At 42.3% G+C, this 27,022-nt stretch overlaps 1 protein-coding gene across 1 annotated transcript; it reads right to left on the bottom strand.

Moving 5' to 3' along the window:
• Positions 1-1,054: 1,054 nt before the first annotated feature.
• On the bottom strand, positions 1,055-27,022 carry SETD7 (SET domain containing 7, histone lysine methyltransferase). Its single transcript, XM_030564653.1, has 8 exons — positions 26,886-27,022; positions 20,102-20,231; positions 13,005-13,206; positions 10,363-10,552; positions 8,658-8,739; positions 7,314-7,431; positions 6,985-7,142; positions 1,055-2,928 (listed from the first exon to the last, which is right to left on the bottom strand). Exons 1-8 carry the CDS (start codon positions 26,923-26,925, stop codon positions 2,748-2,750), a joined length of 1,101 nt encoding a protein of 366 aa, XP_030420513.1. The 5' UTR covers positions 26,926-27,022; the 3' UTR covers positions 1,055-2,747.

Raw genomic sequence — 27,022 nt, 5'->3', positions numbered from 1 at the left:
AGCTCTGAGTCACCAAAATATCATCTATGTAGACCACCTGCCATAGATGAAGAAACAGCAATGTGGCTACAGTCTCCAGAGTGAGAGGGTGTTGAAAAAGCCTGCATTCTGATCTTTGCTGGGAGAGTGACATGGAACCCATAGCATAGACCCATCCACTGAAGATTAGCTTCTGTGCAAGCCTAAATGCCAAAGTCCTGAAAAGGCTTTGTGATCAACAATTGTATGAGCTAAATAAACAGAGCCCCAAATTAAAGAGGGCCTTACTTAAATTCCCTAACTTTGTATGTACACCACATTGAAGATCCTCACAGAGCATAAAATGTCTTTGGTCCATCCAATGCATTCTCTAAAAACATCTAGTTCCTATACTGTCAGATGCCTTCATCTCTTAAAGCAATAGATCAAAGATGCTACTGCTGTTGTAGAAATTTAGTTCTAATTTTCCCTAAAATTTTTGTATGTCTCTCACACAAAAATTCTCTACCCATTTAAAGTAAACGTATTGCAAATGCATTTTAACTGTTCCTGAACTACTTAAAACCCCCAAACAAAAAGGTCATCAGGATTGTAGATCCCCTAAGAAGGCTGGGATTATCTAAACTGAAATGATGGTTTTATTAATCTCTTCTACAACATTAGGCAAGACTTGTTAATTTCCAGATGAATGTTCAGGGGCCCCTGCTATCTGCTGAAGCAGATCTATAAATGAGACAAGTTGACATTTTCTAAATGTCTCAACAACAGCGACTGATGTTTTTACATTCATTGTTTCAGTCTTTCAGCATAACCCCTTCTGCAGTTGCTATTTGAATCTTACTATGTCACCTATCACTCAACTCATTTACTATGCCTCAAAATGAACAAGATCAGTATGGGCCATATTCTCTGCAGATGTTATACTAGTGAAGACTGTGACCCTCTATACCAGAAGTGGGCAAACTACTGCCCGTGGGACCATTCTGTCCAACCCCTGAGCTCCTGGCCCGGGAGGCTAGCCCCTATCCACTCCCTCGCAGCCTCAGCTCACTGTACCGCCACCACAATGCTCTGGGCGGCGGGACTGCAAGCTCCTGGGGTAGCACAGCTGCAGAGTCTGGCCTGATCCGGTGCTCTGTGCTGCGCAGTGCGTGGCTGGTCTGGTGCAGCCACGCCACCAGCCACTGGTGCTCCAGGCAGTGTGGTATGGGGGCCGAAGTGGGAGTGGGGGGTTGGATAGAGGGCAGGGGAATTCGGTGGGTGGTCGGGGCTGGAGGTGTGGACAGGAGTGTGGGTGGTCAGAGGGCGGGGAATGGGGGGTTGAATGGGGGAAGGAGTTCCAGGGGCTGTCAGGGAGAAGGAGTAGTTGGGTTGGGAACAGGTCCCGAGGGGCAGTCAGGAAGGAGAAGAGGGCTGGATGGAGTGGCGGGGGGCAGTTAGGGGTAGGGGATTGGGGGGTGTCACGGGACAAGAAGCAGGGTCAGGGTCAGATAAGGGGCAGGGGCGGGCCACGCCTGGCTGTTTGGGGAGGCACAGCCTCCCCTAACCGGTCCTCTATACAATTTCTGAAACCTGATGCGGCCCTCAGGCCAAAAAGTTTGCCCACCCCTGCTCTATACTAATCCAGGACTACCTTCTGCCTGCAGTTGCATACACTTCTACTGACTTCAAAAGAGAAATATGCTTTCAAAGGCAGAATTCAACCTTAAGAATTAGTAGCTCTGGTAAGTGAGACAGAAAGAAATCCCCTAGACACCATCCAACGCTCCCCCCACCCCGAACATAGGTGCTGGAAGTAAGGGTGCTGGGGGTCTCCTGCACCCCCTGGCTTGAAGTGGTTTCCGTCATATAAATGGTTTAGTTTGGTTTGATGGCTCTCAGCACCCTCACTATACAAAACAAACAATTCCAGCACCAGTTCCTCAATGTCAATCTTTAAAAATAATGAAGTTAAACCCCACTTTCTCCTCTTTGAGCATCTTCATGAAAATACATGTTAATTCATGTGCGATAATCATAATTAAACAGTGTATCCCAGCCCCAAAGGCCAAACAAGTTTTTGTTTTGGACATGAACGTCACTAAAACTATTTATATAAAATGCCACAGAGATCTATACACGGCACTCTCTCTCAAGTACACAAACCTTTTTCACTTGTTAGAAAGGTTTTCTCCTGCAAGAGAGGATTTGTAGAAAGAACAAATGCTCAGATAAGAGGACGAGGGAATTAAAAACCCAGCTTCCTATACACCAATAAATAAACTGCTCTATTGCAAGATTAAGATCAAAGGTTTAAAGATCAAAGGTTTAAAAAGGCAAATTACACTATTAGAGAATATCAAAATATTATCATCACAAATGGCATGTATGTAAAATGCAGCTGCACAGTAATGCCTAGGCCGTAGAAATAGTAACACTGAAGTCTGCTGACTAAAAGTGAATGATCTTTTCATTTTCTGTCTAATCTTTTGGCATCTTTGCATATGGTGCAGAATTTGATAAAAGCTACTAAAAATATCACTCTGCCTTGTATAGAATATTTAATAATTCTTTCAGATAAGATTGGTGCAACACTAGCTAATTTTAAATCTGCTATGAATAACGCAGTCAAACCTAGTTAATATGCAAGAAACTTATTTCTAACATTGAATGAAAGGTTATGATGCAACAGCATGAACAAATCCCTGGTTGTCCAGTTTTTAGTATAAAGGTAGTGCATAGATCAAAGTTTCTATTTCAGTTTGCTGAACTGAGCATTTGCCTGCATTTCACTTCTGCTGGGCAGCCTGGAAGGCTTTCAGTTCCAACCGGTACCATTCTGGTGCTTCTGGCCCATTCTGCCCGATGGGATTGTGATCATATCCATAAGCCACTGTTAGTTCTTCATCCTTCTCCACAGCCCTGATGGTGCGTATACACTTGACTGGCCCAAAACGAGGATGAACAAACCTAAACAAGGAGTATGCACTGTAAATTTTAGCCCTTTAGTAAACTATAGATATATTTTTATACTAAACCTTCAAATGTAAATTCACAATTCCCTGCCACACAGACTCTTTTTAAAAAACCCTCAAATTAATATTTTAGCCATGAAATAAGTCTTGTGTCTCAAAGAGTTGTTTGGCACTTAGCAATATTTATGAAACTCTGAGTTACATAAATCTTAAGAATTTGTTCAAGGAGTTACTGCTTTGAACTTCAAGACTTACTCTGGTGTAAGATTTAAAAAAGGCTTCAAATACTGTGTCGTGTTACATCAAAAAAACAACTCAAACTATGACTTGGGTATTCTCAAAATTTCCTGTAAAATATTTATGGTATCAAAAAAGTAGTCACTGATTTGTGCAGGACTTGCAACTACCTTCATAATAGGACAACAATGAATATTATTTGCAACAGCGGAAGTCAATCATCCATGTTTATCTAGTATAGGTTATTTACTAAATGTTTTACAAGAGCACACTTCTGCTCATCTTCTCCAGGGACTTGCTGTAAACAAGGCGTTTTTTTTTAATCTGCAAGTGTCCGACCCAGTTGTAGGTAACAAAAGAGTACTATAACTTTGGGGAAAAAAAAATTTGTGGATTTTTTTTAAACTTCACTTTGACAGCACTTTGTATAGAAGATTTTACTGTTTCCCATGAACAGTTGACATTACCCCAAACTATTTTAACTGTCAATTTTTTCTAAAAGTGCCCCCCCTTTAATATAATGCAGAAGTTTGAAAAGAACCAAAGGTCTTGGGCTCAAAATCAGGCAAAAGAGAGCCGAGCATGCAGTACTATTGCTTCTTCATCGTTCACGTGAAAACAAATATTGATTGGATGTGCAAAATTCACTCTAGAGACGTGAAAGAGTACAGTCATGAGTTTTTTAATTCGCCCTTCCTGTATGTACTCCTTTTTGTCTGGGTAGGTTGATTCAATGAATTCAAAATATTACTCAATTAACAGATTCTAAGGGTGATCATCTAGTCCAGGGATTCTCACAACAAATTTTTTGGTGGCTTTAGAGTGCAGCCACCAACTCTTGCTGGTGGCCGCTGTTATAATTTTAACTAAAATTCCTAATTAAGTTTAAGACAGACAAATAAATATGCGCATATACTGTACATGTCCAAATGACTGCAATTTATTTATGTTGGGATTTTTTGCAGACTAATAAAAATAATGTACAATTCTCTCTATTCTTTACTAGACCTAAAAAGAATAGAAATACAAATAAGGTACTTTGCACGTTCTTGTCTTTTTTGTTGTTTACTTTGCTTTTTTGGTTGCTTTTTTAAAGACTTGCTAGCTAGTAAGTCTTCTGCTGTGAAAAGTGATATTAACAAACATACAAATATCACTTTTCACAGCAGCAGATTTACTCAACCCTGGCATGCCCAGGAACAAATGAAGCCCTGGATGGGGAGGTGAGCAGGAAGGCAGTGGGGGCTGGAGGCGATGGGGAGAATGGACGGGGGGCTGAAGGAGGCAGTGGGGATCGGGGGGGAATGGATGAGGGTGAGCCCAGAGCTGGAGCCTCCTGCCCACCACCCCAGGGAAGGTGAGGAACTCACTAGAAACCTGCTCCTCCAGCATGTGTCTCTCCAGTGGGAGGGCAGGACCCAATCCCTGCTGGTGCTTCAGGGGAGGAGTCATTGCTTTGCCCCTCACTCCCATCACTGCCCAGGAGGATGTGGCCACAAGAAAAGCTCCTGGCAGCCACATTTGAGCAACGCTGATCTAGTTTGATCTCCTGTACAACAGAGGCCATAGAACCTCCCCAAAATAATTCCTGTTTGAGCTAGAATGTATCTTATAGAAAAAAATCCAATATTGATTTAAAGATTGCCAGTGATGGAGAAAATCCCCACTTACGTTGTTCCAGTGGTTAATTACCCTCATTGTTAACATTTTGTGCCTTATTTCCAGTCTGAATTTGCCTAGCTTCAACTTCCAGCTATTGGATCTTTTATACCTTTGTCTTCTAGGCTAATAAGCCCTATTATCATATTTCTGTTCCCCATGTAGATACTTACAGACTGTGATTAAGTCACCTCTTAACCTTCTCTTTGTTAAGCTAAATCAACTGAGCTCCTTGAGTCTAATCACTATATGGCATCGTTTCCAATCCTTTGATCATTCTCAGTGCTCTTCTCTGAATCCTCGCCAATTTAACAACATAATTACATATATTTTCAGCCAAACTCACAGAGGTCTTACACTCAACATCTCTCTATTTGTCTTTAATGATTTTTGCACACCACTTCTGATTGCTACACATGATACATGTTCCAAAATGTCAGGGAATCTTCGAGGAATAAATGGCCAGAACCCTATAGATGTTGAGGAAAAAAATGGGAGATACATGAAGCCCCTGCCAGCTCTTCAGAACAGCCAAAGCCTCAAGTGCCTCTGCAATGGTCTATAGAGAAAAAAACAACAAACAAACAAACAAACAAACAAAACCCACCTTTTGATGGCACCCATTAACACTTGCCAGCTCACACATAGGGAGCGGGGTCGGGGGCTGCTCCACATGGCTCCCGGAAGCTGCGGCATGGCCCGTCTCTGGCTCCTACGTGCTCCAATGGGAGCTGCAGCGGCTGTGCCTGCAGATGAGGCAGTGTGCAGAGCCACCTGGTCACATCTCTGCATTGGAGCCAGAGAAGGGACATGCCACTGCTTCTGGGAGCCGCTTGAGGTAAGCGCCACCCGAAACCTGCACTCCTGAGCCTCTCCCCACACCCCAACCTCCTCCCCCAGCCCTGATCCCCCTCCCACCCTCTGAACTCCACAATCCCAGCCTGGAGTACCCTCCTATACCCCAAACTCCTCATCCCCAGTCCCACCCCAGAGCCCTCACTCCTCCCTGCACCCCACTCCTCCGCCCAGCCCAGAGCCCCCTCCCACACCCTGAACTCTTCATTTCTGACCCCAGCCCCAGAGTCTGCACCCCCAAATACAGCCTTCACCCCCTCCTGCACCCCAACCCCAATTTTGTGAGCATTCATGGCCCACCATACAATTTCTATTTCCAGATGTGGCCTTCAGGCCAAAAAGTTTGCCCGCCCCTGTGCTAGCATAACAATACTCCTATTTTATCTCTGCCTATTCTCAAAATAGCATTTAAAATGTTAGAACCCTGAATAACTTATCTCAGATAGAAAGGGTGTGTGTGTGGAGGAATGTGAGGAAGAATGGAGGACCCTGTTGTGGGTGGAGGGGAGAGTATGGGTCACCCAGAATCCCTGCCATGTGGGAGGAAGGAGGCCCCTGGAGTGGGTGGCACAAAACCTCTGGTGAGGGAGACTGTGGACCCTGATGTGGGAGAAAAAGGGAACAGGGGGCAGAGAGAGTTGCTGGTATTTGGAGGAGGAAGTTGCGAGGAGTCCCTGGAAACGGAGGGGGAATGGGAGGGTGGCACACAGGGAGGTGGGGGGAGGGGGAAGTGGAGGGATACAAGGAGCCCCCGGTACGTTAAATAAGTTTGGTCTGTACAAGCTACAAAGCATATGTCCCCTCCCCCACCACATTGTTTTAAAATATGTACCTCCTTATACATGTTTGTAGATGTCAAACAGGTTTTCAGTTGCTGGAGAGTACTAGAAAAATTCTTAGTTTTGATGCTTCATGTTCCAAAATGATGCACTGTAAAACATACTCTGTCAAATGCTAGGAGTGAGGCAGACATGGCCCTATCCTTACGTTTCAGCCAAGGATGCTGTATTTTGTGTATCTGAGCATCAATGGTCAGACACAAACACATAACAAACATGCAATATCATTCTAAGCCTGAACCCGCCGTCAAAGTTTAGGGTTGTTGAGCTCCTGCAATGCCCACTTGGTGCAAGTCTCAGTTCTAGTACACAGAGACTGCACGTGAACCTGAGGGAAGACTCTTGGATCCAGAGAGAGTACATCCGGCCATCTCAAAACATCATACAAGCATAGTGCATGCACTTCAGTGTAACAATCTCACCTCTGCAGCGTTTGGTCTGAAAGACAGGCTAATACTTACGGGTCATAGATGCAATTAGGAGTAAAGGAGTGGTTGGCCTTATGTCCCAGCGAGGCACAATACTTGGTGGCATGGTTGTAAGGCTCTGGCACATCTATGACTGTTTCATCATCCAGGGCTATTGTGTTTTCGTTGAGGGCCCAATCTCTGCTGTCCACCTGATTTGCAAAGTAAAAACCCAGCATGTCTGGTCACCATTTATTTGTTTTCAAAAGTTCCAGTAAGCACACTCAGATAGGCTCACAGAAAAAAAAAAATCTTACAAGAAGACATTCAAAAAAAAAAAGCAAACAAAATTCAGACTGGTTCCCTTCCGCTCCCCGCCTTACCTCCTGGTGTGTAATTCGCACTCCATTGTAAAATGACATAACCGTGTGCGATCCTGCTGCTATTTTAGAAAATAATCCTTCGCCAGCATTGGAAATGAGAGATGCATCAACATATACCCTAGAAAATAAAAAAAGAGGGTATAAATTGGATATTTTCTCGTTATCACATTTGCAATTCTCTACACAGTATTAGTACTACAGCTACTGGTGCAGAGATTAGTAGTTCATGCCCTTTAGAAAATGCAAAGGCAAAAGAACCCAAAGCCTAACAACATTTTATTATTAGAGAAATAGAAGGACTTTTCTTAGGACACAATTCTTAGGGAAAATAAATTACTTATAATTAAATTTTATTGTTCAGATGATGACCATTTTCCACTCTCCCTCTAATGATGGTTAAACATGCAGGGACCGCCATTCCTCACCCCATGTCTAGTCCCATTGAAATTCAATGGGACTACTCGTGTGCAAGGACTACTCACTTGAGAAAGCATTCTCAGGATCAGGCCCTAGAACGCCACGTTTCTAAACAACAGTCACTAAGAACCTTTTGCTATATCACACATTTATAAGTTTGTAATGCCAGAAGAGGATTGCCAGCAGGTACAGAGCAAAACCTTGTAAAATGAATAGGATTAAGGCAGTGATGACACAAACAGTTCTACATGCTGTACATTGAGAAATATAAAAAGGTGATGTTAGTGACTGACTGGAATCCAGCATTCCGTAGAGAACATGGCATGTCAACAGTCGAGGTTTGAAATGGACAGTCTCCTCTTTCTCCAGGGCTTTCTACTTTATTACATAATAATCCCAATCCTGCTCACTTTATTCTGATCAACAAGACTACTCAGATGAGCAGAATTTGACCCAACCTGAATCACTATGCTTGGCATACGCATCAATTTGAGACTGATTCTGTGTTCTGAAAAAGGGAACAGTGTATTTGTGCCAGATCATATAAGATGCTGAGCAACCGCAACTCCCCTTGAACTGTACCTTGTAAGTACGGCCCTTAGTGAAGAGTTCCGCACTTCACTGAATGTGATTTTGCAGCTATATTTTTTTAAAGTCACTTTCAAGATGTTACCCAAAAGTATATTATGTCCATGTTCTGTCTACTAGATTGCCAGTTTTTCTATGTAAATCCAAAAGAAACTTAGATTCAATTACGTCTGTGCTCCACATCAGTCAAGTTAAAGGCCCAACCTGGCAAACCCTTAAACATGTGACTAGTCCTGCAATTGTTCCTGTGAGTAAGGGTTTGCAGGATCAGGTCCCTAAATGCACAGCAGACCAAGAAGTTTACTGAAAGATTTTAAATGGGAAAAAGAAAAGTTCTACCTCTCTGACTCGTAAGGATCAGGAAGAAGTGCATTTGTAGAAATGCAAGATGAAGTAGATTTATCAAAACTGTATACTGGGCCTAAAATAAATCAACACAGGAATTAAATTAATGGACAATATTAAAAGCATTTTTCTCTTTTGTTAGAGGGACAAGCATTCAAGACATTCAAAAACAAATTAAGTCTGAAAGATAATGAGATGAAAAAAAGAAGAAACATACTTAAAAAGGATATTATATAGAGCTGCACTGAAGAAAAAATACCTGAACCCTCAGCCAGTTACTCCTTGATTTTTCTCTTCCCAGGCAACTGAAAATAGCATATCTTATATAGAAGAGCTTAAAAAAAAAGGAGGATCTCTCTGATTATTAAAATTAGGGCCCAGTTTTTTCAAAAATGACTAATGATTTGTGCCCCCAACTTGGACACCTTACATGGGCCTGACTTTGAGGAAGTGCTGAGCATCCACTCTCTGACAATTAAGCCCTTTTAAAGTCTAAATTCTTGCACACTTATATAATCAACTGTCTGATGTTTATTTGGGGGCAAAATTAAGATGCAGGTGGAAAAGGAAGGGAAAAGCTAAGTATTTGAAAGTTTGATAAAAAGCGGTTGTCCATAGTAACAAAGTTCTAAAAATGGATCTCTTCTTTCAGCTTTTCACACAGAGTGTAGTTGTATCCTATTTACAAAGCACAAATTGTACCCTCTCAGCTGGATTTTCTTCTTTTTAATTGTGCCATGCAAAGATTTATCTACAATGTTTAAAAACAAAAGGTCACTGCCGTCCTCTGGCCTGTTTTTCCCCTTTTTCCTAACGTTTAGGTTCCTATTTCCAGGCTGTTTAAGTACATAAATCTTTGGGGCACAAAAGTAACAGTGCTAGGATAATTCATATTTCTACTAATGATCCTGTCCTGTCCACAATTGGAAAAAAGTCAACAGCAATGAAAGAAACACTCCAAAACACTAAGGGGTCAATTCATCATAGCCCTACACCTTATGTAATTGTTTACCGCAGTACTGAATTGGTGTAAGATACTATCACTCTTACGTTTAGCATTTTATGCACAAACTGGTGTAAACGACTACACAAGTTGCAGGGCAATAGTGAATCGGATTCTTTCTTGTCGAATCAAACTCATTAATCCTGATGTCTATGTCCCACGCGCTCTATTAATGCACTATCTAATGGCACCCAACAGTGCTAGTACTGATTTGTACAAACAAACCCAATAGAAAGCAATATAGTTTGGACTGAATCATGACCCTTCCTTGCTTTTTGTTTGTTTGCTCATTTCAACAATGCGTCTGTCAACACAAAGAGTCATTATTAGCTAATTTTCCAGCTGGCATGGGGAAAAATGGTGAATTTAAAGGAGTGAATAGGATGGGGAAGATTCCACAGAGTGTTCCTCAGCCTTCCCCTCCCACAACATTTCTGCCTTTTTCAGACCAGTGGACAACACTGGAAATACACACCCACCCCTACCTAACTTATAAAAGTCCTCACGAATGTTCTGTAATAGAAAAAAATCTGGTGTTCTCCCTAATAATCAATTCCTCCTCACCAGTCAGACCTTACACACCCTCCAGGGGAATATTCAGAGTATGGGGACTGAGGTAAGAAAGAGGCTAACACACACTGACCAAAGAGGATATATTTTTTGTCAGTGTACAAGCTGCACATCAACTGAACTTACTGCCTGGTACCAGTTCAAAGTGTGGCTTTCCCTCCTCTACAGATGTAAGAGTTGCTAGTTTTGCTTCTATCATTTCTCCATCTATGAACCTTCCATAATATGCAGTCTTCTCATCAGGATACACATAGGCTATTTTTTCCCCTGTCATCTCCCCTTCTTCATTCACTTCTCCTACAAGGCTGCCTCCATCCTGAAAAAGTGTCCAAAAGAAAAAATGTTTTTAATTATAATATGTAATAAAGAGCTAGCTATAAAAGTAAAGTATTGGAGAAGTTGCTTGACGTAATTTACTGATAGGGTTAGAACTAGTTAGTAAGGAATCTATAGAGCCTTGATTAACATAAGACACTTTTATTCCAAATCAAGTGTGTCCACACAGAGGCACACAAACAACAAAAGGTGTGAATTAAAACTCACTTCATTATTTCTGTGACAGGAGTAATTCCAAACAATGGAATTACACCAGAAAAACCAGTGTAAGATCTAAATTAGACCTTCTGCCCAGTAGGTAAGTAGAAACCGCAAGGACTTCCCTTTCATTTGAAACAAACATTGAGATTTCAAACAAGTAGGGGTAGCAGAGCTAGGCAGTGGCCCAGGGCACTAAAAACCTAAAGCCTCTTGCCTTGTCAATTCTGCAAAAATGGTTTGGTGCTGGGGATAGGGGGGAGAGAGAGGAAGTGCTGCTTTGTATTCAGTACAGCTGCTTTATATATTGTTATGCAATGGTACATCAGAGGACTGGAGCCTATGAAGCATTAAGGATCTATGTTGGAGGTGTGGGAAGTAATTAGAAGTGGAGCTGGAAGGAAAGAACAGAATAAGAACTACAATGGAGATAGTGAGAGAAGAAACTAGAGGAAAGGCAATGAATTTGGGGAGAGAGAAAAGCGGACAATGGGGGGAAAAATCATCAAGAAAACTGGAGAGGTAGGGAGAGTGGAATACCAAAACCCCAGAGAGTGTGCCTTGTCAGTTGCAGACTTTGAATCACCACTTCCAGTATTCAGGTGGAAAGAAGTGGCAGGAGCAATAAATAAGATCAACTCACCTGAACAAAAGGAAAGAAAAACAAGAGACTAACGAGAGTTATGAGTAATTATTTTGTTTATTACCAATGCTTCCAAACTGCATTTATTTTTCAAAGTTTTCAAGAGAAAAAGACCCCCTAGGTACCCCACCTCCTCCATCTCCTGTTGACAGCTCCCAGAAATGTAAGCCCCTGCCCTTTTCAACTCTTCTTTCTTCCACCCCAACCCCGTCATTTCAGTGTGAGATACTGTTGCTGTGCCAGTGTCAGTCCAGAGCGGCCTATAAGAGCTTACCTACTGAATACCACAGAGCTTAAACGGGTTATAACTCCCAACTGATAGGTATATTTTGCTCCTTCCAACCCCAAAATTACAGCTCATCGATTATGGGGGAGATTTCTCCTAGGCTTGGCTTAATCCTTGCTGGCAGCAGGAATGCCATACAGAGAGACACACTGGATTATGTACCATAACCATACTGCCCAACTAAGGCCTAGTCTTCGAGACAAAACTATCTATCTTTAAACATCGGTATGGCTTAATGATGTTACACGTTTTCTGTCCATACAGATACGAAAAAACGATATTACAGCATGTTTTGACAACAGCTACATTTAAACAGTTATTTTTGGAGCAAAAACGGCATCTTAGAGATCACTTTTCATTCTATATTCCATCCTGACAATTAATGCTAGCCAGGCTGTTAGAAATGAACTTTCCAGGACTTGCAGCTGAGTTCTATCATTAGGAAGTTGAAGGAAAAGTATGTGATTTTCACAGCCAGGTGTATTTAATTTTTGCTTTCACTTGCACTCTTTTCTTTATCACTGGTAATTGCCATTGGTATTTCCCTGGCAGCCTCAATTATAGTTTTAGCTACTACTGTCCAGTCTGTGAATTAGGTAAGCTAGGTTTTTAATTCCTCTAAGAATACCCAATGGTCACAGCGTTTGAGGGGATCTAAATAACTAAATATGCATACAGACGTAACACAGAAGGAGACTGAATTCTCTCTAGGCAAGGGGCAATCTACTGGGTAGATAATTTTGTCCAGAAGTCTTCCACTCCAACACTGCCTTTCATTTTCCACCCCCAAAGTTTTTAGAACCTTTGGTGGCATTCTACACACAAATGTGCCATACATGGTAACTTCAGGCCCTACTCAGTACGTACTCAGGCAAAATTTCTACTGACTTGAGTGCCCTAAGCAGGGACTGCTGAATAGGGCTATTCATGAGCTTAAAAAAAAAAAAAAAGAAAGAAAGAAAAAAGAAGGAACACTACTGTACTGTCTATAATTTAGCACATTTTAAAATATTCCCTAGAAGACAAAGATTCCCAAAGAAAAGTCCCAGCATTTACTTAAGAGACAGAAACAGGAAACCCTTGCCATTTTCTGGAACTAGGTACTTTTCAGCCCTAAAGGAGCGGTCATAGAGAATAAACCTTATTCTCTAAGCCAAGTTCATGGAGCCAGGTCTAGCAAAATGTCTTGCAGCAGCTAGAAAGAAGCTTCCTCCCTAGGCCACATAGCAGTAACAAATTACAGCCTATATGGCTCCTGTGCCCTTCTTTTATTCTTCAACAAAGAAAGCAGGAGATCAGGCTTACCGGGTAATATATCCAACACACGCCATGTCGAATATTATCTTTGTACTGCCCTTTGAATATTAGTCGTCCATCAATGTCATATTCCTGGGCAGGTCCATTAAGTTCTCCATCCATATGTGTGCCATGAAGAACTCCTCCATCCTCATATGTGTAGAGTCCCTGGCCTTGGAGAGCATCATCGACATAATACCCTTCCAGTGTGCTGGTAAGCAAGAGAAAGACAAATAGTGTAGTTGTCCCCCTCTTTTAAACAGAGCTCTTGAGAGCTGAACAATATACTCAGTACAACCTTCACCCTCTGCTTAAAATCTGAGCAGCATATTGTATATAATTTTAAAACTCCAAATAAAAAACATTTAAAAAAAAAAAAGCTCGCCTCCACTGAATTCTCTAGCTAAATAACACTAAGCATTTATGTTGTACTTTCATTGTTCAAGCACTTCAAAGATGTTAATCTTTCCGTTGTACTGATTCCGCATTCTTGATCCACACTGCTACATTTTATAGATGGGGACAGTGAGGAAGAGAGGTGAAGTGATTTATCCAAGGCTAAAGAGGGAATTATTGTTAGTGTAGACTGCTTTTGGATTAGGATTCTCTCCCTTCTAACCCTATGCTCAGAACTTCACATCCCATCTTTTCAGTGTCATGCAACTCTAAGGCTATGTCTACACTACCCCCTGGATCAATGCTCTGGGAACTGATGCACCAGGGCTGATTTAGCTGGTCTAGTGAAGATCCACTAAATTGATCGCAGATCCCTCTCCAGTTAACCCCAGTACTCTAGTTGACCCAAACAGGAAGAGTAAGGTAAGTCGACAGGAAAGCGCCTCCCATCGACCCAATGTAGTGTGGACCCTGTGGTAAGTTGACCTAAGCTACGTCAACTCCAGCTACTTTATTCATGTAGCTGGAGTTAAGTAGCTTAGGTCGACTTACCACGGTAGTGTAAAGTAGTCTTAGTCTACATTACCAACTTACGGCGCTCAGGGTGTGGATACTCCACATGCCTGAGCAACCTAGTTATACTGATCTAACCCCCAGTGTAGACAGCGCTATGTCGATGGGAGACCTTCTCCCATCAACATAGCTACTGCCTCTCGGGGAGGTGGAGTACCTATACCAATAGGAGAAGCTCTCCTGTCAGCGTAGGCTAGCAGCTGCACTGCTGCAGTGCTTTAAGTGTAGACAAGCCCTAACATACTGCCAGCCCGGTGTTAGTTCATGTCAACAGCATATTTAATAGCTGCCTGCACCAGATTTCCCAGAATCACTGTCATTTTGTTTTTAATTAGGGCTATCAACTGATTAATTGTGATTACTCGCGCTGTTAAACAATAATAGAATATCATTTATTCAAATATTTTTGGATGTTTTCGAGGTTTCAAATATATTGATTTCAATTATAACACAGAATACAAAGTGTACAGTGCTCACTATTTTTTTTATTACAAATATCTGAACTGTAAAAAACAAAATAGCATTTTTTAATTCACCTAATACAAGTACTGTAGTCAGGGGCAGTTCTAGACATTTAGCCGCTCCAAGCACGGCGGCATGCCGTGGGGGGTGCTCTGCCAGTCACCAGTCCCACGGCTCCAGTGGATCTCCTGCAGGCACGCTACCTGCCTGCCGCCCTCCCAGCAACCGGCAGAGCGCCCCACGCGGCATGCCGCCCCAAGCACGTGCTTGGCATGCTGGGGCCTGGAGCCGCCCCTGACTGTAGTGCGATCTCTTTGTCATGAAGGTTGACCTTACATATGTAGAATTATGTACAAAAAGTAACTACATTCAAAACCAAAAAAAAATATAAAACTTTAGAGCCTACAAGTCCACTCAGTCCTATTTCTCATTCAGCAAATTGCTCAAACAAGTTTGTTTACATTTGCAGGAGCTAATGCTGCCCACTTCTTGTTTACAATGTCATGTGAAAAATGAGAACAAGTGTTCACATGGCACTGTTGTAGCCGGCGTTGCAAGATAGTTTACATGCTAGATACACTAAAGATTCATATGTCCATTCATGCTTCCACCACCATTCCAGAGGACATGCATCCATGCTGATGATGGGTTCTGCTCGATAATAATCCAAAGCAGTGCAGACCGAAGCATGTTCATTTTCATTATCTAAGTCAGGTGCCAACAACAGAAGATTGTTCTATAGTTTCTGTATCAGAGTGTTGCTCTTTTAAGACTTCTGAAAGCATGCTCCACACCTCATCCCTTTCAGATTTTGGAAGGCACTTCTGATTCTTAAATCTTGGGTTGACTGCTGCAGCTATCTTTAGAAATCTCACATTGGTATCTTCTTTGTATTTTGTCAAATCTGCAGCAAAAGCGTTCTTAAAATGAACAATATGTGCTGGGTCATTATCTGAGACTGCTATAGCATAAAATAGATGGCAGAATGCAGATAAAACAGAGCAAGAGACATACAATTCTCCCCCTAGGAGTTCAGTCACAAATTTTATTAACACATTCTTTTTTTTAAACAAACATCATCAGCATGGAAGCATGTCCTTTGGAATGGTGGCCGAAGCATGAAGGGACATATGAACACTTAGCATATCTGGCACTTAAGTACCTTGCAATGCCGGCTACAAAAGTCTCATGCAAATGCCTGTTCTCACTTTCTGGTGACACTGTAAATAAGAAGTGGGCAACAGCATCTCCATAAACATAAAGAAACTTCTTTGTCTTAGTGATTGGTTGAACAAGAGTAGGACTGAGTGGACTTGTAGGCTCTAAAGTTTTGCATTGTTTTGTTTTTGAGTGCAGTTATGTAATAAACAAAAAAATCTACATTTGTAAGTTCTACTTTCACAATAAAGAGACTGCATTGGAGGTGAATTGAAAAAATACTGTTTCTTTTGTTTATCATTTCTACAGTGCAAATATTTGTAATAAAAATTAATAATATGAAGTGGGCAGTGTACACTTTGTCTTATGTGTTGTAATTGAAATCAATATATTTGAAAATGTAGAAAAACATCCAAAATACTTAATAAATGTCAATTGGTATTCTATTGTTTAACAGTGCGATTGAAACCACGATTCATCGCAATTAATTTTTTTAATCGTGATTAATTTTTTTTAGTTTATCATATGAGTTAATTGAGATTAATTGACAGCACTATTACACACACACACACACACACACACACACAAACAGCGCTACTGTAAAGGAATATACATTGTGAAGCAAAACTCATACAGCATTTCGCTAGTGAGTCACTGATTTCACATCACTTTTCTCTTTCAATACCTTTAAAAGAGTAGCAATAATACTCAGGGCTAGAATATGCTGTAATTTGTTTCCCTTTTTAGAAAACAATGCTGAGAGAAACTAACAATTAGAGATTTAAAAAAAATTCCTTATTATAATGTCACTTTCCTTGCAAGCTAACATTTTTAAGAGTGTCTACTTTGCCTTAATATATTTAATTAAGATATTAACTGTTAACTAATTAATGTCTAATGATATTGTCTACATAATTTATCTTAAAATGCAATGACATCTATGGTGAAAGCACAACTGTCCATCTGGGAATAAGACTCCATGTGTTTCAGAAGACTTCAAATATTTGCTTTATTGTTGTTGGACATGGGCTTCGTCAAAGTAACTCTCGAGTTTCTGACGTTTCCCTTCTTTACTTCTACAGTGTTTTGTCCCCTTGCAAGAAAGATACTTTTGCTGATACAATGAAAAAGCAAGACGCCCATAACTCGGTATTTCAGATTGCACTAGGACTTGAGGTTTATCTGCAAAAGGAAACGAACCTGTTCATTCCAAATGTCAGTTGAGGGAAGGCTAAGGAAAAGCCGCTGGGGACAACAATGGTTTGGCTACTAAAACAGACAGAGTCAAACCTTCTTCAACAAGGACAGGACATTCAATACAAGCATAAAGGACTAGTTGTTGTCAACCACGGGCCATTTTCCTAGTGTATAAAGTATTAGTTTCCCCTGCTTGTTTCTAGCTCCAGTAAAAATCAGATTCCTAAATCTTCCTGGCAGCTGAACATGCAAAGAATGCCTGAATTTTAAGAATGTAAGCTCCTCAGGGGAGGAGTCACCTTCACATTGTGTCAAGCACATTTTCAGCAGTAGTTATTATAACAAATTAAAAGTTAAAGCCCCAGGTTACTGACATCACAACAGCTCTATAAATCTTAGAAAGATTTGGGGGAGGTTGTTTGTCTCCCCCACTCCTCATTTTCTCCAACTCAAGTCTCTGGGATTTCTCTTTACAATTTAAAAATGCCAACCTCCCACCCTTCATCTCTATGCTCAGTGATGCCTCAAGCTTCCCCACTTCTAGTAATTCCCAAACAAATAGGCTTCAAACTTTCCCTTTTGTAACACTGCTCTCAGACCTTGGTAGAGAAGTGCCAGTTTAGAAAATGTTTCTAGTTCCATGGAGAAGAGCAGTTGTTCAATGACAACCAACACTTTTCTGCTCACAGTGATTATGCCAAAGATTTCTCAAAATGCTCTCAGACAAAGGTTAGTGTGAAAGTAAAAGTACCCAATACAAAATGTGGAGCACGCTGGAGTCAGGGTTGGTGCTTCCATTAGGCGACCCTAGGCGGTTGCCTAGGGTGCCAGGATTCAGGGGGCGGCATTTTGTACGCTCCCCATGGGGCGCACGGGAGCTTCCGGTTCTGCTCCCGTCACACCGCCGAAGAAGGACCTTCTGCCGACGTGCCACGGAAAACAGCAGCAGGCAATTGAGCAGCTCAATGACTGCTGCTGTCACCTGCGGCATTTCGGTGGAGGGTCCTTCTTCGGCAGCGTGATGGGAGTGGAACCGGAAGCTCCCGTGCACCCCGTGGGGAGCGCACAAAATGCCACCCCCCAAATTCTGCCTAGGATGCCAGAAACTCTGGTGCCGCTCCTGGCTGGAATTGAAATTTCATTCTTTGCAAAATAACACGGTCAATTTTCTACAAAATAAAAATTTGATCCAATCTCTCTCACTTCTTTAAATAATCAGAGAAAGGACAGCAATGCTGACAATGAGCAGAAAGGTTTATTTCTGCTAAATACCCACGTGCTGGTTTGGACCATTTTATTCCCCTATCCAAAAAAAAAAAAAAGACGACAAACATAATTTGTAATGTTGCATATGGGCCCTATCCAGGGTTTTGTAGGAACAACCTACTCTTGAACAGCAGAGCTATAGTGCAGTTGTCAGCCTTCACTGGCAGGACTGCAATGGAAACTGGCCATGAAGGAAACGTGTCTGGGCTTAGCCAAAAACAATTAACTTGTGCTAAAGCACACAAGAGTATAAGGGGTGGGGTGTTTTGGGAGCCATGACAGAAAGAGTGAGGTCTGATGAATACAGGGAGCAGGAAAATGACAGTTTTGATAAAGCCAGGGGAGCAGAAAATCTGATGTAATTCCTTGTTTAAGAAAAAAATCCTTAAAGAAACAAATCAATCTTCCTATCCCTCCCCACCCCTCCAGGTATTTAAACCATGAACTTTTGGGTGCAGCATCCTTTTTCGTTAGCTTTCCCCTATCCACAGTACAGAAAACTGTTTAAAAAATATACTCAGACTATTTTGTTGAATTTTGGTTTGGCAGTTACCAAAAATGTACAACAGCGAATTGTTTTGTTTTTCAAAGAATTTGATGTTCATGAAAGGTGCTGGGCTGACAGCTTTGAAGAATCACAGAAAAGACATGGCATAAACACAGGGAAGTTCAGGCTTCCAGTGCAACCCTGCGTACACCCTGCCACTTGGAGGGACCACTTCTCAGAGTAAAAAACAGTTGTTCAGTTTCCATACCTAGACAATCTTTGGCTTCTCTGTTGAGACTTCCAATAAGTATTATGTTTACACTGAAGCTTCCACTGAGAAATCAAACCTCATTTGACATATGCCAGCTGTTAGTAATATTTTTCAGTCACTCCCAACAGGTCTTGAAATGGCCAATTGCTAGCAACAAATAATGTTTCCCTAATGAGCATGCAGGCCCATGAAAATCCATTTCTGCACAACTTATTCTTTAGAAAAATCATTTAGAAAAATAAGGTTACAGGCCCTAATGGCTGGGAAAATAAACTTCCCAGCGTGAACTACGTGTAAAACAATGCCATGCTGCATTCCTGAGTTAGCTGACAGGCAGCTCCAATACCTCTGGCTGCTGCTCAGAACTTTGCCAAGCATAAGCAGAATGGAATTGACAAGACTTTGGGAGTCAGTTTCACCTCCACTATTCATAGCACTACACAGCTGCAAAAACCAAGAATGATGTCATTTTGTATATCAGCTGCGCCTTCCGAGGAAATTACTGAGCAACAGCAAAGAGAGGTACAAGACCAATTTGTGAGGAAAGGGGCGGGGAGTAGGGGAAGAAATGGCTAGGAACAGTAAAGTAATGGAGACCTTCCACTTTTTACAGATGAAGAAACTAGCCTGATTTTCACAGTGTAACCCCCACTAAAAACAGTGGCAATTGTAAGTGCATTTCTGAAAAAACAGGTCAAATTATTTTTACAAGATCAAAGAGCTGGGAATAAAAGCTGTATTTAATTCAGTCCAGTATTTTAACCACTAGACAATACAGTGTCCACTAAACAAGTTTCAGGACTAATTAGATTGTAAGCTCTTCTGTGCAGAGCCCATGTCTTTCTAGATCTTTGTATGGGCCCAGCAATGCGTGGCCACAATCCCAAATGGAGCCTCTGGGCACTACCATAATACAAATAAGCCCGCTGAACCAGCCTGGAAAATAGTTGTCAGCAGGTTTTTAAACTACCATGTATGGAGTTAAAATCATAAGACTTTTTGAAGTCTTGAATTAATTTAAAGCTTTAATATTAAACAGGGCCACAGTGACTTGACTTTCCTATTAAGGAGCAGTCCCTGGGGTCACTCCATTATTTTCAGAGTTCACAAACAGATGGAGACACTGGCTGTTACTCTAGCCAGCACACAATAAAGAAACTATCCAACTAAAGCTCTCGTGGGAAAGCAGCTGTTGGAACTAGGAACACATATACCTCCCCCCCCCCCAAAATTAGTTACATACTGGTGTAAACAGGAGAAAAACAAATGGAAGACAAGCAAAGAGCCAATGTTTACCTTCCATCAAAAAAGAAGAACTTGCCACGGCCGTTCTTTTCTCCATGCACGAAGTTTCCCTCAAATCTGTCTGTGGACGAATAGGTGACTGTACAGAACCCATGTGGCAACCCATCATCATCCAGAAGCCCTGAAGCAAAAACAACAGAACAAAGATAGCAAAGATATCAGAACAGGTGTGAAATCACATATCATCATCAATATGTAATCTCCCTTCTCTATGTTGTTGCTCCCCAAAATATTGATTTTAACAGAACTACTAGTTAAAATATTAAAAAAAAAAATGGACCAGAGCTATTCAGGACTATTTGTAGCCAGTTTCTTCATGGCAACAACCCGTTACAAAAATCTTTGTGGGGAGGGGAGCCAAGATAGAGTAATTGATGGGATAAGATGACACACTTCTCAGCTAAGTACTGCCCACACTGTATTGCGTTCAAGCAACTTAAAAAAAAAAAAAAAAGAGCCACTACCTAGAAGTATTTCTCCTGCATGCCACTGGAACGGATTCAAGATTTCTAATTCATACAACTGTTTGTTTTTTTAAAAACGTGTACATCTTGAAGAATATGCTCAACACGTACGAGCCCAAAGACAAATCCTACTAGCCAGAGTGAAAAAAATCCCTTTGCAGCCAAACCACATCCCCAGAAATTTAAACAAACAAAAACACATGCTTTGTAACGTTTATTATTTACTCTCGTTGTGACAAATCAGACTACTTTCTATTTAGCACACTGTAAGCGTAACTTACTATGCCTTGCTTGCTCAGGTTATACCTCCTTTCCCTTCCAAGCTTTATGTCCCTTTTTCCTCTTTGCTTTATTAGAACGGATCACAGTGCGTCTTTTTCTACTGTTTTCATTATCTGTTTTTCCTCTCTTCCTTCACCCTTTTTAAGCTTCTCTCTTCCTACACTGTGTGCTCTACCTCCTCTCCTGTATTTTCAGTCTTTCCCATTTCTCCTCAAAGGCTCTCCACTATCCCTTTCCCTACTTCTTCCACCTCCCCCCTTAAGCAAACAGAAACAAACATCTAAAAAGCCAGAAGATGATCACATGGGGCCCCACTGTCTACAGGCAATATCCAGGTAAAAAAAAAAAACAAATCCTTTCCACGGCTGCTGGGAACTGGGATGGTGCTTGAAAAGTTCACTGCTTTGTAGACTCCAGCTGGGAAATGTCTGATTTGAACACCCACCCACCCGCCCCTCTCCTCCCAGCCGGATCTGACCATTCCATTACACCTCTGCTATTCCACAGCTTCCAGCTGCTCAGAGTGGAGAGCACGGCAAGTCTCTGCTAATCTAAACCTCCTCAGCTTCTGATTCTGGGCTTCCTCTCTAGCAAACAGATTCAGCATCTGCTTCCACTGTTGCTCAGAACTTTCCCGAGCAGCAGCATGAATCAGATCTAATTCCTCCTACTTTCACTACTGCCCACAGGATTCAGAAGTGCAGCTGTGTAAACTGATGAAGGTCTGTCAGTTTTCACTTTTCTGCAGTTTTTGGAAAACCAGGAGCATTTCGTGGGTGATGCATCTGACGAAGTGGGTATTCACCCACGAAAGCTCATGCTCCAATATGTCTGTTAGTCTATAAGATGCCACAGGACTCTCTGCTGCTTTTACATGATAATTATTGTTTTCTTAAAGCGCCAGCTCCTGGAGTCAAGGGAATGTGTGATGATTTCAGCCTTTGTTCTTAAAGAAAAAGAAAGTTTTAGTCCTTGTAGCTCTGGAGAAAGTTTCAAAATGTGACCTCAGTGTACCCTAAAAGCTCAAAAAAGCAGAAGGCAAATAAAAAGACCACATCTATTGTTCTTACATAATCTCACGATTTTAAAGCAAATCTCATGATTTTTGCTGAACGTGACTCAAGATTTTTGAACATTTGGGGATGGCAATACTGACTATGCCCGTCCTATGGACCTTTCACCCCAGACTAGCTCACACAAAGGGGCTATAAGGTAACAAATAATCATGCCCATTGGGAAAAACACATCTATTGGTCTCAGGATTTAAGTTTAGGCCCTAGTTCACATTTTATTGTATGTAACTATTTGTTTCCATCACTCACACTTATTTCTATGTAAATCTCTCTTCTTTCTTAAATAAGTTTCCTTTTTGTTTTACTATAATCGAATTCATGTGTTCTGTGTGGGCTAAGGTCAGATTGGTAAACTGGGGTACACTGCTCCTTTGGGAATGAAGGATCTGGTATTTCTGTAAGTACCCAGTGATCAGCAGCTGGATACCACAGGAGGACACGGAAGGGACACAGGGGCTGAGGTGTAAATAATGTCAAGCTGCAGGGCAAAGGCAGGGCTGGCATAGGCCAGAGGAGAGCTCTTAAGTTGCTGATAGGCTGGCTGCGTTAGCTCTGTAACACCAAGCTGGCACAGCCAAAACTCCATTGTGCTGGAGACAGGTGGCAACAAGCTTACTCACAGATCTGGGTTCTCCAAGAAGCGCCAGAGAGAGTATGGAGTCTACGTTGGAAAGGAGATGCCCAGGAGCGGATCTGCTGTGGGTAGAAACCCAATTAGGTAAGAGCAAGTTTGAAAAAAGCTGAAGTTGACTAAACAGAGCAGGTTATGTCATCTTCAAGCTGAAAGTAGTGAGAAAAGGTAGTGAATGTGTGAACGGTGGAAAAATAAGTTACATTGTAAAAATATTAGATTACTAAAATCAAAAGGTATTACTAGTAAGTAGGAGGGAATGTTTTTAAAACGGGCAAGCATGCTTCTCTCCAACCCAGTGTAAAAAAGGCAAGCTCCTGGCCCATTGGGGGTGGGGGTGAGTGAAAGAGAGAATGAATAAGGGTTTGTCTACATGAGAAACTGTTTACTAGTTACACCAGTTCAACAGCGTGGACACCTAGATTCCAGAATAAGAGCGGCTTTTTCCTGTTTACAAACTAAACCAGAAAAAAAAAACACAACCCTCTTATACCAGAGTAAAAGTGCTCACAAAATGAGCTGTACTAGTGTAACTATATGGGCTTAAATTCACAGCTTTGTTTACATTGATTTAACTTTCCCATATAGACAAACTATAAGAAAGTACAACTAATTCCTGACAGAAGAGCAAGATTGTTATAAAGTACTGAGAAGAAAATATTTACACTTCTCAGGTTAAGTCAAACTGTGCACACTGTATGCAACAAAATATTTGTTCAGTGTGGTGAAGATGCTACTGGAGTGCAAAAACAAATAAAACTGTAATTAATGTATGTTTATGTAGATTATAAATGCCAGAATTTTTGTGCAGTAGGTGGCATATTCTCCCCATGATTTTAACAGAGACCAGCAGTCTAGTGGCCTCTGTACAAAGTGAGAGCCATGAACTTGAGTTCTAACTTCAGACATGACATAGGGGGTCCAATTCTTCTCTAACATTACTTTTACATCAGAAGCAGCAAGAGGGGGGAAAATTTAAATCCAGCCCCCCTTAACCTAAGGCAAATCAATTTTAAGCTTAGTTACACCGGTGCAACCTTTCTAATATACACCAGGTCTTACAAGTCAGTCCAATGCCTACTGAAGTCAACCGCAAAAGTCTCACTGATTATAGTGGGACCAAAATGGAACATTTTATTTCTCCTTCTCAATTGCCCCTACCCATTTGTAAAAGTGAGAGAGAGTTTTTGCTTCCTTCCCTCTTTTGGACATTATCAAGATTCTTGTATCCTCTCTAGATAGTAAACTCTTCAGAGCCGTGACCTCTCTTTCTGTGGGTTTGTAAAGCATGTAGCACAATAGACCTCCAGTCATAACTGAAGCCTTTGTACAAGGCTACAATACAAAACAACAACAATAGGGTCAATAAGAGACTAAAACACATGAAGACCAGCCTGGTGGTCTAGTAGTAGTGATCTGTATGGTCAGGCAGCAGCAGACCTGGGTATGATCTCATTCTTAGTTCTAGGCCTCGGGTAAGGGCAAAAAGGAAGTCCCTAATGTCACTCAAAAGCAATCCCCCTGTCAACCAATCCCTCTGTTACCTTCAAAGCTCACCTGAGCACACAGAGAAATAAGCCATTATATGAAACCATAATGTGCTGCAAAGGAACTAGCTATATCAGAAACAGTATCATGATGCCTAGCACAACTAAAAATAGCCTCATTACAAACATTTTTTGGCAAGGCTATAATACCAAGTTCGTTTACAGGTACACATATAAGCAGAGACGGTCTACACATCACATCCACGCTATCCATCACTTTAAGAAACCCCTCTATTCTCCCTTGCAATTTAAAGTTCCTATATAATCTATGAGTTTTGCATAGCCCCCATTGCTAAAATATCCAATCACTTATATCTATGTAATAAGACCAGATTCTAGTAGCAGCTGTACAGCAAACACTATCACATATTTACTGTCATCCTGGCAAGCCAAACTCAGTAACCTTTTCAATAAGTGCCAATGCACACCGGGTCCTGTTTGCCTGCCACGAGATACAAGTAACCTGCCACTGACTCATGGGAGTTAGTTGTATCCTGCAACACACAAATTCCAACACTGTGCTGTTAACCATGATATCTGAGTACCTAGGACTCCTCTTGGTAGTAAGAGCTGTGACCAGGAATGGGCTCTCTATTTTCAGCTGGCAAATTTTACTTAAGAGCTTCACAAGGCAAATCCTGACTGTCTCCCTAAATGTCTATGTTGCGGATAGGGACACCATTTGTGCTAATATAGGAAATTATGGAATAGCTTTGACATCACAAATGTCTCCTTTTTAAGGTCTGTATCTCAGCCTCAAAACTCTTCTCTGGTCTTAAAATGTGCCCACCAGGTGATTAGTTTTGGGGAGGCACTGGGGCCCAAGGATAGGACACTGGACTAGGAGTCAGGAGACCTGGATTCTATTCCAGATGTGCTACTGATCTGCTGTGTGACCCTGGGCTTTTCACTGTCTGTTCCAGTTCCACCTTCCAACCTTTGTCTCCCTTGTCTCTTTACACAGTAGGCTCTTCAGGGTAGGGACCGTCTCTACCTATGTGTAGGTATTTAGAGACTACAGCAATGGGGCCCACTGTCATCTGGGCCTGTGAATGCTCCTGTAATACAAAGAGTATCTCCATTATTTAATTTAATTTAATATATATTGGTTAGTTTTGTCCTGCATCTTCAAGCCAAAACATTGTCAATTTTTATATTGCAGAGTGTGTGTGCGCGGTGGGGAGGAGAAGGCTAATAATATTTTACATTTACATAGTGCCTTTCATGCTGAAGGACCTCAAATAACTTAAGAATCACTAGAAATATGCCACACTATTGCTAAAACGCAGTCATCTCTGAAGCGGAAGCAAGCAACTAAGTGGTGCACTCCATACGACACAAAAATGGGGAATGAGAGTGGAAATGTTGGCTGTGATGATCTTTAATATCTACACAGAGCCATTGTTTCATACACTCTCCTCCAAAAATGTGGGCCTGATTCTCTGTTGTCTTGCACTTTTTCTAGTCATTTCCACCAATGCAAAATGTGTGCAAATCAGGATAAGACACTACCCAGAATGCAGGTGCAAGCAGGGCCGGCGCTTCCATTTAGGCGACCTAGGTGGTCACTTAGGGCACCAGGATTTGGGAGGGCAGCAGACTGCTCCGGTGGACCTCCCGCAGGCGTCCCTGCGGATGGTCCACTGGTCCCGTGGCTTCAGTGGACCTCCTGCAGGCATGCCTGCGGCAGGTCCACCGGAGCCGTGGGACCGGCGAGCCAGCTTCTGGGTGCAAGACTACACTAGGTGCAAGACTACAGAGAATCAAATCCAATTACTTGAAATTAAACACAAACTAGATGCCACATACACTTATTTCTTGTTTCAGGTCAAATGGTGTCAAAATAGAATAACTTCACTGAAGTCAATGCAGATTGACTGGATGTAAACTGGTGTAATACAGTACCAAACAGAATCTGTTCCTAAATTTGCCATGTAAACTAGGTCCTTTCTAAAAAGTCTCCAAGATCTTAACATTTGACAATTCTATTTAAATTGAAATGCGTGTACTACCATTGGGATAGTCCATACTATAGAATACAAGGTACTAGAGGCCCAGTCCTTCAAACCTTTAAACACGGAAGTAACTGTACTCAGCCCCACTGAGTAGTTACTCGGGTGCTTAACTGTTTGAAGGATCAGACCCTAAAGATCTACAGGGCAGCATGCATTTAGGAACAGCAGCGATATATTTAACTGAACAACAAGTGGCTCCTCCACTGCCCCTCAAAAAGAGTATAAATAGACTAGCAACAAACTAGGCACTATCCGTTCTCCTCCATGGCTCTGCTAAGTTTTCCAAGGCATCAGATACCATCCGAAGCCTTCTACCCCCCAGAGCTCTTGCTTCGCTATAAAAAGCTGCTTCGAGCACTTGTTTTAAAACGTCGTGAAAACAAAAAGCGGCTCCTCACAGAGGAAACACCGCCCCGCTGCTCTTCACGCGTGCGGGGGGCCGATGCGGCTCGGCTTGGCGGAGCTGGCGAGCGCCCCGGCCCCGAGGACTGGGCAGCGGGGCCCGGGCTGGGAGGAGGCGCGCAGCCCAGGCGTGCCACGTGCTGGCCCCCGCACGCCAAGGCCGGACTGGGGGAGGGGGCGCTCGCACTGCGCAGACCGGCTCTGCCCGCCCCCAAACTTGCCCCCACCCCAGGTGCCCCGGGCCCGGCTGCTGCGTGCGCCGCTCGCAGGCTGGGGCGGGCAGAGCCGTGCCTGGGGCGGCCGCTCGGCAGCGCGGGGCTGACAGCGAGCCGCGGTGACCCGGTCTGCGGGGCCCGGTTACCTTCCACGGTCTCCTCCAGCGTGTCCTCGTCGCTGTCCATGGCCGGGGCCGCCGGGCGCCCTGGCGGGGTGTCCGCGCTCGCCCTGTCTCCCGCTAGAGCCCGCGGAGCGAGCGGCTCCGCGCACCCCGGCCGCAGC

This window comes from Gopherus evgoodei, chromosome 5 (assembly GCF_007399415.2).
Source record: "Gopherus evgoodei ecotype Sinaloan lineage chromosome 5, rGopEvg1_v1.p, whole genome shotgun sequence".
Lineage (NCBI taxonomy): Eukaryota > Metazoa > Chordata > Testudines > Testudinidae > Gopherus > Gopherus evgoodei.
This window is presented reverse-complemented; position numbering and strand designations above follow the sequence as displayed.